The following is a 12851-nucleotide window of genomic DNA, read 5'->3' on the forward strand; positions in this document are numbered from 1 at the left end:
AGTGACACAATCCTCGATGAAGTGCCACAGCTCCATTTCTCTCTGCTTGTGTGACCCGCTCTCTCCCGCACCCGACGTTCCTGACTCGGACCAGGACCCCGTCCGGCGTGGGCAGCGACCGACCGTACACGCGAGGTCGGCGGGGTCGGCCACCCCGGCGACGCCGGTGACCCCATCAGGGCTGCGGAGCTGAGTGTGCAGCTCCTCTCGGAGGAGGTGCAGGGCATCCTCGACGATCTGCAGCTGGACGCTTGCATCGGGGCATTCGAAAAGCATCCTGTTGCTGCCATCCCCGCCACAGCCCCCACCGCCACGCGGACGGTAACTGACGCTCAGTTGTTTAAATGTTTTCCAAAGCAATATTTTGTTCAACGTTAGAATGCACGGCACGCTCCAAGGGCACAGTCGGAGAAAGATGCAAACAAATATAACAATATACATTCAAACACATTGTGTCGTCTGTAAACGTAAGGTAAGAGCGGAGAGATGGTGAGTACATGAGTGGGTGGTAAGAGGTTCGTTGTTGGTTGCTCTATTTTTTTTTGTGTTACCACTCCTGAGCAGGGTTGGGGGTGGCATCGTGGTTGGCACACTGCACTATAAATTTGGTGACCCAGGGTTTGATTTACAGCCACGGTTGACATTGGTGGCGAGTTGGTATCAGCACTGGTCCTGGCCTTCCACCCCATTCGCCAGCTCGCACTGCGCCGCGTGGTGAACTCTGATCAAACAAGCCCCATGACTGACACGGCATGCTGAGCAGCATGCCGTCATTTAGTAGTTTGGTCACACTTGATGTTGTAGAACAGAAGATAATATCAGCGTGTGTGTGTGTGAGTGCTTGTTAACAACACTTGCGGCCAAACGGGGAATATTTGTCTTTGTCTATGTTTATGAGTGTGGATTTGTCTGTGTATGAAGACATCCGTGTGCTTCCAAGCATGTCCGCGTGCCTGTGTAGTGCATGCTTACACCGGCGTGTGTGTGTGTACATGCCTGTTGTATCACATTACATTGAGTTCTTCATGCAAATTGAAAGAACATTCGGAGAGAACCGTGGGGCTCGGTGCCAAGAGCTGAGGCATTATCACGAGATTGAGCGGCGTGCTTTTGTCACGGGGGTCGTACAACCGCGTTAATCGCGACGAGGATTTTGTTGTGCAAAACAATATTAAACTCAAAACGTTCCTCTCTTCCCGAAAACCGCTGCGAGAGATCACAAGGGGTGTTTTTCCGCGCGCCTTGTCACGTGGGTCATGATGACTGCATGTTCTCCGTTAAGTTTGGAATATAATCGTTGTTTTTCCTCTTCGCTGTAATTACTGGGGGGTCAAAGGGGCTGTGCTGAGCCACACTGCCATGAACCCGTTGTGACTTGAGTTTGAATCACCGCCAAGGCTAACATCAGTGATGAGTGATATTTGATGCGGTCCCTGTGCGATTACTTTATTTCCTTCACCGACCCATGCTGGCCAGCGTGTCCAACCGTTATGTACAGTGTGAAAGAAATTCAACATACATCCATACAACACCCATGACTGATATTGGTGTTGGGGAGCCTTAATCCAGCAGTGGATTGGATTACCAACGGACGTGTGAATTACTATTGTGTTGATATTATATATTGTACAGCAAAGAGGTGGCCAGATGTCTCAGGAGGAGTGAGAGCATTAGCCTGCGCCTCTTAAGATTCTGCGTTTGAATTCTGGTTTCATCCACCTGTGATTAAACTGGTTTTTCAAGTTTAGCAAGTTGATTGTTTCCCCTCCTGTTGCCAATTACAAAAAAACAAGCATCCATTCAATTAGGCAAACACAAAATAAAACACATTCCTGCGGAGGGAGCTGGTAGGAACGTTGGGTTGCTCGGTCAATGGCCAGGGTCAACGGCGGCGTGGTGTTTTCCGCAAATATGCCCGACTGTGAGGGCGGGCACAAGCCGGCGTGAGTAGGTTAAACGTTGAGTTTTATAAGGGCACCACGGGGTGACCAGCCCCTCCCCAACCAGCCCCACCCCTCCCACCCCCCACCCAGCCCCACCCAGCCCCTCCCCACCCAGCCCCTCCCCACCCTCTCCACCCAGCCCCTCCCCACCCAGCTCCACCCCTCCCATTTTTTGACGCAGGACAGACGGACACAATAATCCCCTGTGGGCTGCTGTAACCAGGAGGCTCCTACCAGTATTAATCCAGAAATATTTCCAGGGTCATTTGACGGGCACTGATCTGAGCGCTGACGTGGCTTATTACAGCGGACAACCAAGGGCGCGCCGTCGAGACGGCTCGATCGGGACGGCGCACAGGAGGCTCGCGACGCCGGGTGGACCCCTACCGCCGGTTACACCGATGCCACGGTGCCACGGGGTGCCGACGGTCGGCAGCTGCTGGACCGGCACAAGCGGCGCGCGGAGGAGAGGCGCGTGTTGCGGCGGGCGCCGGAACAGCGAGGGGAGCCGGCACATCTGCACGCGCCGCACCACCACCACGCCTCCTCGGGGCAGCAGTGGGGGGTGGACGGTGGTGGCGGCGGTGGCGGTGGCGGTTTCTGGGATGAGGATCGTCACTGCCTCGAGATGCTGGGACGGACAGGGGTCACGCAGGTGACTTATTTGGCCTTGTCGGAATGGCCGTCGTGGTAGCATTGGCAGCAGCGGAAGCAATAGCATAATAAGCAGTATCATGATGATCATCAGCAGCCCTTTAGTATGGTGAATGTCCTCTTGGACGCACTATTGGCTGCCACTCCATCGTTAGTCTCCATTGGCAGCCATCATCCCTTCTTCTGCCCTGTCCCACTTTTCAACATTGTCCCTCTTGGTTACGTATGTTCTCTGTGCACAATTGGCTTGGCCACCTCCTAACCCTCACGTTTGTCCTTTTGTCTTCTCCTACCCTAGACCCAGTACCGTAAGTTGGCTCAACCGCCCGTCGAGTCTAACAAGGAGAACTGGGGATTCCGCTTCCCCGGCTCAGCGAATGCTGTCAACTTCCTGAACAATGGCCAGGTAACGGGTATCACCACCGCGAGCGCCCTCACCTCGTCGCCGGACTACCGCGACCAGGAACTCCCTCCTCAGCCGTACGGCTGGAGGTCGTCCGATCCGGCGGAGCATCCTTCCTGCAGCTGCGGATCGAGACTGGACAACCCGTCCCCGCCCAGCCTCGTGGGGGCGTCGAGCCCCGACTCGGATTTCTTCCTGGGCCTTCCGTCCCGTGTACGGCGCGCATTCGATTCGACGGCACGCCACCACGTCGCGCACGACGACGACGACGCCGCTCGAAGGAGGAGGAAGGTGGATCGCATCGAGACGCTCAAGGTGACGGCGGCCCGACTGGCGAGCCGGCTCGAGGAGGAGGCCCAGACGCTGGCACGGACCGTGGTGGCCGGCGGTGGCGGAGGCAGGAGCGGCGAGAGCGGCGGCGGCAGCCACCGGCGTGGCGACGCCGAGGCACCCGACGAGTTTTGCCACGGCGCCGGTCGGCGCGACGGGCACTCCTACCGCCCGCCGAAGAATTACGACCCCAGAACGAACTACGATCCCGGGCCCGAGTACGAGACCTCGCGGGGAGAAAACGAGTTGATGCGGAAGCTGGAGAGGATCCTCGGCAAAGGTTCGGGCTCGCGGAAATCGGCGTGGGAGGAGCGGGTGTCGCCGGCGCCGCCGCGGGGCTCGGGAAGGAACGAGGCGGACGCCGCCGAGCGTTCCCCGCGGGAAGACTCGTACCTGCACGCCCTCGACGCCGTCGGCAGGTCCGTCGAGAAGCTGCGGTTGCAGAAGCGGAAGCTCTCGCCGCAAAGTCTCTCGCCGCACAAGTTTTCGCCGAGCGAGTCGACATCGCCGGCACCCGCAGAGGAGCCGCCGGTCGGCGGCGACGCCTCCACTGGCGCGATGCGGCGGGACGAGGAGGCGGCGGTGGCAGCGGCCCGACACGCGACGCCAGCGTCGAAAAAAGCGGAGCGGCTCGTGGGCCAGATGCACAGCACAGAAGGCGCAGCACCCAAGTGAGTGTCTTCCCTTTAGTGCTCCGTGCGTACGTTGAGCCGCGGACCCTTTCCCACGGTTTGTGTCGGAGGGAGAGCACCCTTCCCTTTGCCGTCCATTTTGTTTTACGCATTGCCTCGCGAGGGCCGCTTTGGGGACGGCTGCGGCGGTTGTTTGATTTGTTGATTGCAGTCGGATCGTCTGCTCGCGTTCCATGCATCCAAATAAATAGGACGGAACATAGCTGGACGGTACAGAGGAGGCGGAACATAGACGGACAGTACCAATGAGAATGTCGAAAACGGAAAAAACGTACGAGACGGAGGGTACACACGAGACAGAAAAAATTATAGATTTTTTTATCAAATCACCCTGATCCATAACATTTAATTTACTTTGGTGGGATGGGGAATCGTTTACTGCCTATTTCTTGCATTTATATTTATCACCCAGAAAAGTCTCATCGAGTCTCAAGAATACATTTGGATGTTTGGCTGGATTTCATTTTTTTTTCACATGGGAGGAAACCGGAGAAAAGCCATCACGCCGACCCGGTGGGGCGACACTCAACTCCCTGCAGCACTGAAGCCTGCAACGTGTGTCAAGCCCTGGTGCAGGGTCACCCATCCAAGCACTAACCTGGCTAAACCCCACTTAGCTTCTGACATCCGCCGAGATGGGGGGGGGGGCGGGCGCATTAAGGGTGATTTAGTCGTCATTTATTTTAACACGGCATTTGACCTCGCTGCCCGATTGCTCACTCGCTCGATCGCTCGTGTGTGCGTCGTTTGGGAGGCCACTAGAGGGCACGGTTAGCTTGCAGGAAGGCAACACCCAGCTCACAATAATCCATTTCCTGCACCGCTTCGGCCAGATATGACCTCCGCGCTTCCTGCCCCTCGCAAGGCAGAATAATGCGACGCTCAGCAGAGTTGAAGCCAGACGCGAAACTGTTCGCCCTCTACGCAGAAATTCGCTTGAATTGTCACGCTTCTGAGTCGGGCGACATTACATTCCAATGTGGATTTTACATGGCGGCATCTAAATGTGACCGTGTCTCAAGACACGGTACAAAAACAGTGGGTGTATTTATTTTATGGAGAGAAGCGGTCAGCCATAGATCCACATGTGAGTCTGGGTCTCTCAATGGGAACTTGTAAATCTCTGGATCTCTGTGAGAGGCCTTGCAAAGAAAGGGGAGTTTTATAATGGCATTTCAATTGAACTTCATCTCGCAGTGGCCATATTTTTTTCAGAAGGAGAATGATGCGGCCAGTCACAGGGAGAGGAAAACAAACAGAGGACGTTGTGTTGTGGCCCGTTTTAACAGTCTCATATTGTTTCTCATATTTTCTATTGACACAGCTTTGCCCATTACGCTACCGTAGATGTCAGTGTAATAGCCCTTGAATGAAAATAACAAGTCGGGGAAAGATCATGCTGCGTTGTCATGGATTGTGACGCTTTCCAGCGTGCGTTTGTTCTCTGCAAGTGCTGAATGAGAAGTATGGATGCTGTTTACAGCTGGGCAATGGCTGTTGATGGAATGTCAGCCTCTTATATTCTTATAACAATCTATAATTGCCTCTGACCAAATCACCCTGACTACATGCCCCGATGTCATTGTAAACGAAGCAGGATGGAGACAAGTCCATACTTAGATGCGAGACTGCGAAGTGGGTTCTTGAATCCATCTGTGCGGAGCTTTCTGAGTGTCACCGCCTCGTATGTGTGCCTGGTGCGTGTTCTAAGGGATCCCGTTTCCTCTCACAACGGGAAGCCACATTCCCACGAATGGTATTGCGCAAACATCCAAATGTAGCAGGAGCTTCCTGAAAAGCAGTCTTGAGGTTCGGTGACGCTTTCCTGCATAAATGACATTGTTTTTTCATAAGGCAAGGGAAATGACAGGCACTTAATATTAATTTTAATAATTTCATTTTATATGGCGTCATTTATGCAATTGCATATCAATTATCCATTTCCATACTTAGATGAAACAAAAACAAAACCCCATTACTTGGCAAATAAAAAAATGAATATGTAAATAACGAGCAAAAATATAACATAACAAGAAAAAAATTATCGCAGAGAAATAAATTAAAATACAAAAAATCCGTTCGGTCTCCATACCCAAGACCACAATCACAACATTTTATCTAGATTTCTCCAGGTGGCTCAGCGGCTTGCAATCATATCTTGGTTGGGAGTTGACACAGCCCATCATTCCTCCAGGGTTCATAAAACAAGTACCTCTTTGTGGTTGGAAGTCAACTGTGGTTGTCCTGTGGAAAGACTCACCTCTGCCATCAGAATGCATAATTTATACCACTGCCTTTGGGCTGTAAACGGAAGATGGCTCAACACTCACTTGAGCAGGAAATCACTTTTGACTCTTTGTGTTTGATGCCGATTTCATTGGCCTTCCGGCACGCGGCGATCTTGACGGCGTGTTTTTTTTTCTGCCACTAAACGGTCGGATTGGTCGCAGGGTCCGGCTGAGAGCGGAACACTGCGAGGGGCGATAGCGGATAGAGAGACGTTTAAAAGGGGGGCCTCTGATTTGACGCGAAGTGCCAGGATGGTAAATAATAGCAACAAATGGTGGCCCTCTGTGAATAAACGACTGCATTTAATCAGAAACGAAGGCACGACAGCTTGAAAAGGAAGTTGAAGCGATCGCCGTGCCCTCTCCACACCCCCCCACCTCCCCCCGTTAGTGTTTACAATCTGGCGATGGCTCTTTTTAGAATTGCTCGGCCAGTTTTAAGTGGTTTCTGGAGGCATGGACGTAGCAAACAAGGAAGAGAAATCGTGCGATTGCATGCATTCTCGAACGCTGCGCAGCGTGCGGAGGTATTTCATTCATGATAGTAGCGATACTTTCAAGCAGTGTAACGAGATGTATGCCTGTTGAACCTCTTTCGCACCGTACGATGATTGTCACGTGGCGTGCGATGGGCACTGTTGCGAGATGACGTTGCGCATAATGACTTCATCGCCTTGGCCGCCAAGGCTATTGCTTTTAGTCCTAGGTTTTACCATCGAGTGTTCACATTGGATCACCTTTACGAGAGTTATCGTGACGCCACGTCACAGACAGACGCGCTAATGGAGCTTAGTGCATTCAAGCTTTCAACCTTAGATGGAATGCGTTTGAAAAAAATCTTTGCTTTTTTGTTTTGTTCCCGTGTGGAATGGGCAGGGATTTTCAGAGCGGAGAGCTAATTTCTTTTTATTTGTACCGGCAAACACGTCGTCGTGCCGCCGAGATTCTTCTCCGAAAATCATACGCCGGCGAAAATTCCTCGTGTTGTTGGGTCCGTTTTATTGTCGTCCTGCCGACCCCCCCACCAACCCCCCACCAACCCCCCCCCCGCCACCCGCCGGCAAAGGAGGGTGGTTGGTGTAGCGTCGGTCGGCCTCGCTATTTTTCAAAACGAACTGAGCAGGTCCATCTTCGTGAGTGCCACCGAGACGTTTCAAAAGGGGCAGAGCAGAAAAAAATAGATGGGTCATCGTCCCCGTCAATGAAAACTGTAGCTCTTTCGAGCAGCGCGCCGGCTTTTAGCTCCCGTTTTTTTCCTTCCCTAACCCAGTAATGGATCCGTCACTGGGTGTACAGTGCCTCCTGGTGTTTAAAAGCCCCTGTCCTTTGTGGCTGCGTCTGATTTAGCCTCACTATTAAATCACGTCTCGCAACGGCGACAACGCCACTGCGCAATCCCCCCACCCCCCTCCCACTTTAACTTAAACTTGAAAAAAAAAATTGCAATGTTCATGGTTCAAAGGGCGTGCGTGCGCGTTCCCTTCTTGCGCGCAAAATCAGGGGCCGCCTTTTATGGACGGCGATTGCCGAAGCTTTCTCATCCCCCCCCCCCACCTCCCACATCGTCGTTTGTAAAGGGCAGAGTTGACTTCTTCCAGTATGTGACGTCTTGAACTTCCTCTTCATCTGAGAGACGGTCTGACCTCCTGCGTGATGTGAAATTATTAGCTCTGAATAAAATCCAATGTGTTTTTATGTATATTCTCTATCGTGAGTTACCATCTCCAGAATCTCACTATTCAACGTAGCTATGTGTCCCCACAACGTTAACTTTTTCACGACCTTGTGACCGCGTGGGGCAGAGGTCGCATGTCGGGATCTCGCTCACCGTGTCGCGACGGCGTTTTTAACGACGACGACCAACAACCAGCGATGAGACGCTTTCTCATCCCCCACTACCTCCTAACCCCCTAATTTTCCACGCAGGAAGGAGCACCGGCTACGACCCACCGACCTCGCGACCCCCGGCGAGCGGAGGTCGCACGATATTGAGGCCGGCGTGAGTCTGGCATCTCCGACGTCCGGGCGGCGGTCGCCTTGCGCGACAACGACGTCGCTCTCGTCGCTGTCCCCAGCCTCGTCGTCGTCACACAAGTCCCTGTCAAACGGATCGAGGGACGGTGCCGACGGTGAGTGTGCACGCGCGTACGCTCGATTACATTTAATTTCTTCCCGTCATATAATTGCGTACACGATGCACCGAATTAGTCTCCGCGTTCATGCCACACTTTGCCAATCGTGCCTGTCGAAGAGAAAGGGAAAAGCCCACATTGGGATGCGATTAACGTCACTCGGCCCCCACGCACAAGGATATCGCAGAGCTGCTTCTGACAACTCCGCCCGATGTCTAAATATGGCGAAGACCCTTCAGCACTTACGTGATATGACGTGATGTGGTGCTGCTTTCTGTATTGGAGTTTCAAAACGTATGAAGTGGTCTGGCGATACCACGATTTGTCAGGATTCACGGTCGCCGTTTCTAGAATCTTTTTTTTTACATTGCAGTTGATGGTAGCGCCTCGAGTGGATTTCCCGGTGAAGTGAACCCATTGCATACAACGTACACCGATTCTAAAAACAACAAAGAAACATTGATTCTAAGCTATGGAATTCGATGCATGTTTTTGCTTGCTCAAAATCTATTTTAATCGATGAAACGGTGCAGCGATCCACGACTAATTCAAATAAAAGCCAAAGATTTAACAGAGAGTTGGGGCAAGTGTGTGCTAGCGAACACCTGTGAAGGCCGGCACAGCACACAATCGTGGCCAACACCTTGCCAAGCCGCCTTTGTCTCTCTCGTGCGAATGTTTACACACCGCACCAGCTTTGCATTTAAGGCTGAGTCGACCTCGTGGAGGCACAGAACAGGTTCAGATAATTCGTCACTGGCCATTAGCGATAATCCAACTGAGGTCGGCGGGTTCGTAGCGCAATGCGCGTACGAATAATCGACCGCTAAAACGAGCGCGCACACCACCGCCCATTGATGATTTGTGTAATGGTGATGATTAGGACGTGTTTTTTTCGTGCAAAATACAGCACATGGCGAGTCCTGCACATACAGTGCGTCTCCCTCTAGCGAAATTTATAGTTTCGCGCCTACTTTTAAATAGCCACCGCCAGATTTATGGCCATTCGCACTCGTCGCAAATGCTTTCTCAAGTTTTTTTTTAGTTGGCCAGCGGTAATTACATGTGGAATTCATGAAGTATGGGTCCTTTTTATTGTGTAAGGCTCGGAAGAACAACATAATTAAAGTAAAATTTACATAGCTAGGGAGCTGATGCCACCAGCTCGTTAGGGAATAAATTACTTGGCAAACGACCCAGGTAATGTAATCAGTTTTTATCTCTGGGCGAGCGCTTGAAACAAATTTGCGTTGCTAAATATGCGTTTAATGCACAAATATGGGCGTGTGATTGAGGTGCATTTGTTGTTGTGTGTGCGCGGTGGGGAGCGTTAGTGTAGCAGTTAGCGGGCTGCGCTACGAACCCTGTGAACCTGAGTTCGATTCCCGGCCCGGCCAACATCGGTGACGATTATCTGAATTGGTCCTAGGCCTCCCCTAGGTCGACTCGCCCTCAAATGAGTACCTGGTGCGGTGTGTAAACACTGCCACTGGGATGACAAAGGCGGCCAGGCGTGGTGTTGGCCACCCACCCTCTCGTGTGCCGTCCTGACCTTCATAGGTGCTCACTAACAGCACTTGCCCCAACAGTCTGTTACAGGCTATATGGGGGATTTTTGTCCTATAAATGTGGAAGTGCCAGAATGAAACGTATTCGTCCTGTAAGCACGTCAGCTGACACTCACACACGGCCTCTCATCCTCGCACCCTCACATGGACGGAGTGCGGGTCATGCTGCTCCTTTGACACTGGTCAGTGCCAGTTGAAGAAGACGGGCAGCGAAAATGTTGGAACCTAGTAGAGTAGAACAACGGATTTTGATTAAATACCCCCTCCGCTCACAACATAGCCGCTACAACAACACTTTGTTTTATTCACAGTGGTCACCCATCCGAGGTCTGACAACCGTCGGAGAATTCTGGGCGATTAGGTCATGGGCTTAGACGATTGTTCGTGAATGATTTCGTACGGTCAGTGAAGAGCAATCTCAGATATTGTTCTGTCTGATTTAGCCATTCAATTGCTTTGTTGCTGACAGTTGGTGAATTGCAGATACACTCATCACCCACTCACTCACCTCCCCCACTGCTTTCAAATTTCTTTTTGGGGGCAGTACGATGTCCTCTGTGTTGCACGGTTTGATGTTCGTGGCCGTAGTTTTTTTTTCACTCGTGTGGTTTGTCCCGGATCTTGCTCACGAACTGAAACGTGTTGTTGTTGAAACCGTGGGGCTGTTCTTCTGGGCAGACGGCATCACCTACACCACGGTTCTCACCGGATCCGCCGAGTCGCATGAGACCCCCACCGGCGCGGCAGACCCCCACGAGCCTGGGGCAGCCGTCACGGATCTGTTGGACGAGCGCCGGCACCGGGACTCCGAGTTCCTGCGGAGGCTGCGCGCAGAGGAGCGGCCCAGCGGGTGAGTGGATGACGGCTCTGAACGAAGACCATTTTGTTTAAATTGACACCGCGACAGCACCACAAGTGTGTTTGCATTTGTCGAGTTGTACGTTTAACTCGGCTCTCTTGTCTGCGTCTGCGCTTCAGCGTGGACGTGGGCGCCAGCAGCAGCCCTGCAGCACCGCCGCCTGGCACTCCACCCCGCGATGCCGCGCCAGGTGTCGCCACCACCACCACGTATGCCGCTGCCCCTCGCAGCCCGACGCCTTCCGTGCCCATGACACTGGAGGAGTTCCGCAGCCCACGGCGGCACGGGGCCACGAGGCTCGCTGGCGTCCCGGCGCCAGAGGCTGCCGCCGCTGCGCCAGCAAGCCCGTCCGCCGGTGGGAAGGGCGCCGGCAAGAAGGGTTCGGAGCAGAGGGCGCGGACACCGGGCAGCGACAGTGACAGCAGCAGCCGCTGTAGCAGCAGCAGCATCCTGGACAAGCTGAAGAAGTTCCAGGGCCGACTCGACGAGAGGTGAGGCCCGTGGCCATTGGTGGGACGGTCGTCTTGTTGGACTGTGGGAGCGGCAGTGTTGACGCTGGTGCAGAATTGTCGATCGTGTTATAGTTGTCTTTGTTGTTGCGATTGTCAGCATCATCGTCATCACTGTCACCATCGTCATCATCATCATTGTCACTCTCGTCGTCACGGGAATTGTAATTATTATCTTCAGCATTCTCACATCACTATCGTTATCCTCATCATTTTCACCATCGTCATAATTTTTATCACCGTCACTCTCATCTTCATTGTTTTCACCAGTATCCTGCGCAATCCCTTTGTGCGTTATCTTAGGCCGGCATTTCTCTCTAGAATACTCGCAAAACATGAATTGTTTCTGCTGCATTCCGTTTTGCGAGTCGTTTTGCCCAGTAAGCTAAGTTTTTCCCCGTATTTGTTGTTTTCCCCCTCTTGCGTTTGTGTCCTTGTGTTCCTGATCCTTCTCTTCTTTTTCCTCCTCTTCCTCCTCCTCCCTCCTCCTTCCCGTCCTCTTCCGTAGCCTCTGCTCGCCCGTGCACTGTTTCTTTTCCGTCTTCACCGCTTACCACTGGGCAGCCCTTGCGCTCTGTTTCCCTAAACTACAGCCCAAACTGGGGCAGTACATCCACATGCAGCTGCAAAGGTACAGCGCCAGCAACTCCCCCATCACCATCACCAACCGCGAGCAGAGACGGGCCCTACCGAATCTCTCGCCACACGCGGATGTGACGCTTTCTCTCTCTGCAACCTTCTCCTTTTACGCTCTGATAAAGGGCCATTTCTAGAAATGTCAGCCAGTCGCACATCTACGTGTTGATGGACGTTGATAATGACGAAGTGATGAGTTTTTTTTTCGCGTTTGCATGCATATTAAGTGAAAAACCACACAATTATGATACGATGGTTTTTTGTGTGCAGTCATCGGTGACCGGGCTGATACTTCAAATCTTCACGATCCTCACCCAGTTTCAACAAAATACACTTGAACCCCACTACCCTTCCGAGCCCACTGGATCACAGGAGGTTTAAACCCAGATTCAAGCTCATGATCTCAGTAGTGCCGGCTCAGTCCCCTCTGACCTCTCTGAGCCACCTGGCCTCCGTTGATTTTTATGCATATACGTGGCCATGTACAGTACCGCTTCCATAAGGAAGTGGACACCGAGTATTACCTTTCTCTGCAACTATTTATAAGTGGGGTATTTTAGACGCCAACAGCAGCAGTTCACAGCTTTCCCTGACCGTTGGGGAAGCCGGACGTATAGAGGAGGAATATTGGCCACTAGCGAACCCGTTCGTGGAAACGTTCTTATTTTTACAAGAAGATTTGTCTGTCTTAAGGTGCGTGCACCGTCAGTTCCTCCGGCAGGTGGGGTAGCGTCAGCCCACATCGTGGCGGCTGAGTGGCGCAAGTGGGCTGGCAGTTGCGTTATCCGATCAGCTGGTCGGCCTTGGCCTGTAATGTGACCATCGGTAGCCTGAAAG

General features: G+C 52.6%; 1 protein-coding gene across 2 annotated transcripts in view; it reads left to right on the forward strand.

Moving 5' to 3' along the window:
• The window catches only part of LOC144724255 (uncharacterized), a 51569-nt gene that overhangs the window by 19672 nt on the left and 19046 nt on the right, over positions 1 to 12851 (forward strand). For both annotated transcript variants that reach the window (XR_013586454.1, XM_078603228.1), the window contains exons 9-14: positions 95 to 321; positions 2251 to 2598; positions 2896 to 4001; positions 8237 to 8439; positions 10689 to 10860; positions 10989 to 11360. Coding sequence is in view for 1 of the 2 variants with exons in the window: in XM_078603228.1 (XP_078459354.1) it covers positions 95 to 321; positions 2251 to 2598; positions 2896 to 4001; positions 8237 to 8439; positions 10689 to 10860; positions 10989 to 11360 (2428 nt within the window). In the remaining variant the exon portion in view is untranslated. The remainder of the gene's footprint in view (positions 1 to 94; positions 322 to 2250; positions 2599 to 2895; positions 4002 to 8236; positions 8440 to 10688; positions 10861 to 10988; positions 11361 to 12851) is intronic.

This window comes from Lampetra planeri, chromosome 20 (assembly GCF_965212315.1).
Source record: "Lampetra planeri chromosome 20, kcLamPlan1.2.h2, whole genome shotgun sequence".
Taxonomy (NCBI): Eukaryota; Metazoa; Chordata; class Hyperoartia; order Petromyzontiformes; family Petromyzontidae; genus Lampetra; species Lampetra planeri.